The 3,168-nt window shown below is 49.1% G+C and overlaps 1 protein-coding gene across 1 annotated transcript in view; it reads right to left on the bottom strand.

Moving 5' to 3' along the window:
* Positions 1-90: 90 nt before the first annotated feature.
* Positions 91-3,168, bottom strand: part of SIRT7 (sirtuin 7) — a gene marked incomplete at both ends in the record, with an annotated part of 3,852 nt that continues 774 nt past the window's right edge. Inside the window, 5 exons of the mRNA XM_009587632.1 lie at positions 91-171; positions 415-651; positions 1,119-1,217; positions 1,695-1,767; positions 1,861-1,931. Of these exons, the coding sequence (XP_009585927.1) occupies positions 91-171; positions 415-651; positions 1,119-1,217; positions 1,695-1,767; positions 1,861-1,931 (561 nt within the window). The remainder of the gene's footprint in view (positions 172-414; positions 652-1,118; positions 1,218-1,694; positions 1,768-1,860; positions 1,932-3,168) is intronic.

Genomic DNA, 3,168 nt, shown 5'->3' with positions numbered 1-3,168 from the left:
TCAGGCCCCGCACGCTCCTGGGCAGAGAGGCTCACCACACACAAGCGCCTCTTTGGCCCAACCCCTCAAACCAGCGCAAAAGGCTCTCACCTGCAGGTTCACGATATAGAGCTTGGGACGACGAGTAGGTGGCTTGCTCATGCACCAAAGGCGCGGGTATTTTTTCAAAACCTGCCACAAAATAGAGATTATGAGTACAGCCAAAGGCACACGTAACTCTGAACCGTATCAGCGAGAGGAAAAGGAATGTATTACCAGGAGGGGAAAGAGGGAGGAAGAGAGACTATCACAGATGGTGGGCGAATCCTGACACCAGAGTTTACAGTTGTCTGTTTGGGAGGAGACTGCTCAGCACCAAGGTGTATCACCAAGAGGGAATGCTGCTAACAATCTTCACCGAGTCTCTAAAGTTACCTTTAAGCTGGAACCCAGACAAAGAATCACATCTGCTTTGCTTGCAGCTTCTGTTGCTGCTTCCCAGTTCAGGGGCTGTCTCAACGTCCCCTTCTCCCCAAAGTGGACGATTGTATCTCTCAACTGTGCCCCACACTTGTGGCACATCCTGCCAGTGTGATGCCTGTGCAGGGCTGTGCGCTCTGTCACATCAAATACTCGCACGTACTCTCTGTTGGGTGTACAGGAAGTGCAGACCTGGTGCAGGACGAAAGCAAAAAACCCGTTACATCGTTAGCATCTAGCCCTTGAAACGCCAGGAGCCAGCCACTTCTCTCAGAAGAAAAGCACTTTTTGGGGACAATAAATTCTAAGCAGTAGAAGGATCATCAGGGATCAGATGCTAACTTGGAAAAGTTTGGAAAACCTCAACTGGGAAGTGGAATTACAGGGAGCCTGTTGGCTGTGCGATAGGAGGGATTTCAGAGAAGGTCTGAGGAGCAGAAGGCTCTAGCAAGTACAGAGAAAAAGCTACCGAGTTGTACAGAACACTTTGTTTTGGTGCTTGCTAACTAGTTAACCCCAAACCTGATGGCCTGAAGATACGAACTAAGCAGAGGCTAGCCCTTGTACTAACTCTTCTTGAGCTAGTGAGAGAGAAATACTTCACATTATCTTCTTGTGAGGCCACCAGACAGTAACTTTATCCTGTCCTGGCCACTCACCTCTATGTACATGTTTCCATGAAGCTCAGATATTGCTGCTCGGGGTAACCCACTCCGCAGGTGCAGCCCATCACAGTTTTGAGACACCACATGCTGCACCTTGAACAGAATAAAACACTGAGCTAACACACACGCAGAAGACCCTGAAAGTATTACTCAAATGCAGGTGACGCATATGTCTCAGTACGCACCAAATAGCCCCATACATCAGAGCAGAACTAACAGAAGCAAAGCATGGAGAACAGACCTTTATGAAAGCTAAATAAAAAGTGAAGAGAGCTCTACTAGCTCTGGCTGACCTTGTGGACAGGTCCCCAGACCAGCCTCACCAGGAGGAAAATACAAGGTGTTAAAGAAAAGGCACCAGGGGAAAAACTGCCGGAGCTACAGTCTGGAGCTAGCCTAATGAAGACTCAGCCGTATATGAGCACAGCTGCTTTTTCCTACATGCATGTGTAGCCACCTGAGTAAAAACAGTAGTTAGGCAATCTCATTAAAAGCTTTTTTCCCCTGTTGGGTTTTACTTATCATACTTAGACAGAGGAACACAAGTGAGGTGTGGAAAAAATATCTTACCAGGTTCTGCTTGTGTAGGCAGGCAATGCTCATGTGGGTGAGTGTGGGCTCTGCCTCACTCAGATCTGTAGCCCTGACAAGAAGCAAGGAAAAAAAAAGTTGGAATTGCCATTAATCTCTCTTTCAGTATCAGCTTTCTGCTACACAGCTCAGAATTTCTCCTTACCTGATGCTCCTGCCCTTCTGCAGCAACGTCCATATGCCATTAGGGCCTCTGTAGTCTGGGATTGAAGCCGCCTGTGTTATCAGGAGAGAAAAAACGAGGCCTGACGGGAAGTTTCATACCTCTTCTCCACAAACACATCAACCTGGTCTCATGCACGAAAACCAGATACACCTCGTTCACGGGTACTTTTTCATTCACTCCAAGTTTTCTCGCCATCCAGAGGGACCTTGACAGGCTGGAGAGGTGGGGCCGTGCAAACCTCAAGAAGTTCAATGAGGCCAATTGCAAGGTCCTGCACATGGGTCCAAGCACAAACACAGGGTGGGTGGAGAATGGATTGAGAGCAGCCCTGAGCAGAAGGACTTGGGGGTGTTGGTTGATGAGAAGCTCAGCATGACCCGGCAACGTGCGCTTGCAGCCCAGAAAGCCGACCATATCCTGGGCTGCATCAGAAGAATTGTGGCAGCAGGTTGAGTGAGGTGATTCTGCCCCTCTACTCTGCTCTGGTGAGACCCCACCTGGAGTACTGCGTCCAGCTCTGGGGTCCTCAGCATAAGAAGGACATGGACCTGTTTGAGCGGGTCCAGAGGAGGCCACAAAGATGATCAGAGGGCTGGAGCACCTCTCTTATGAAGACAGGCTGAGAGAGTTGGGGCTGTTCAGCCTGGAGAAGAGAAGGCTCTGGGTAGGCCTTATAGCAGCCTTCCAGTACCTGAAGGGGGCCTACAAGAAAGATGGAGTGGGACTTTTTACAAGGGCATGTAGTGACAGGACAAGGGGTAATGGCTTTAAACTGAAAGAGGGTAGATCTAGATTAGATATACAGAAGAAAATCTTCACTATGAGGGTGGTGAGGCACTGGAACACGTTGCCCAGAGACGTTGTGGATGCCCCATCCCTGGAAGTGTTCAAGGCCAGATGGGATGGGGCTTTGAGCAACCTGGTCTAGTGGAAGGGGTCCCTGCCCATGGCAGTGGGGTTGGAACTAGATGATCTTTAAGGTCCCTTCCAACCCAAATGATTCTATGATTCTAGCGCAGTGGTCCCCTAATCGCAGGATCCCTCTCTAGCATCTCTTCTCCTACCCTGCAGCTCCCATTTTCACCTCCAGTATTTATTTTCTCCAATTTTACCATTATGGAATCTCCTTCCAACCCAAATGATTCTATGATTCTAGCGCAGTGGTCCCCTAATCGCAGGATCCCTCTCTAGCATCTCTTCTCCTACCCTGCAGCTCCCATTTTCACCTCCAGTATTTATTTTCTCCAATTTTACCATTATGGAATCTCTTCAGAACTTCCCCCTTGG

The sequence above is a fragment of the Fulmarus glacialis genome, unplaced genomic scaffold, assembly GCF_000690835.1.
Source record: "Fulmarus glacialis isolate BGI_N327 unplaced genomic scaffold, ASM69083v1 scaffold34461, whole genome shotgun sequence".
In the NCBI taxonomy this organism is placed as follows: domain Eukaryota; kingdom Metazoa; phylum Chordata; class Aves; order Procellariiformes; family Procellariidae; genus Fulmarus; species Fulmarus glacialis.
This window is presented reverse-complemented; position numbering and strand designations above follow the sequence as displayed.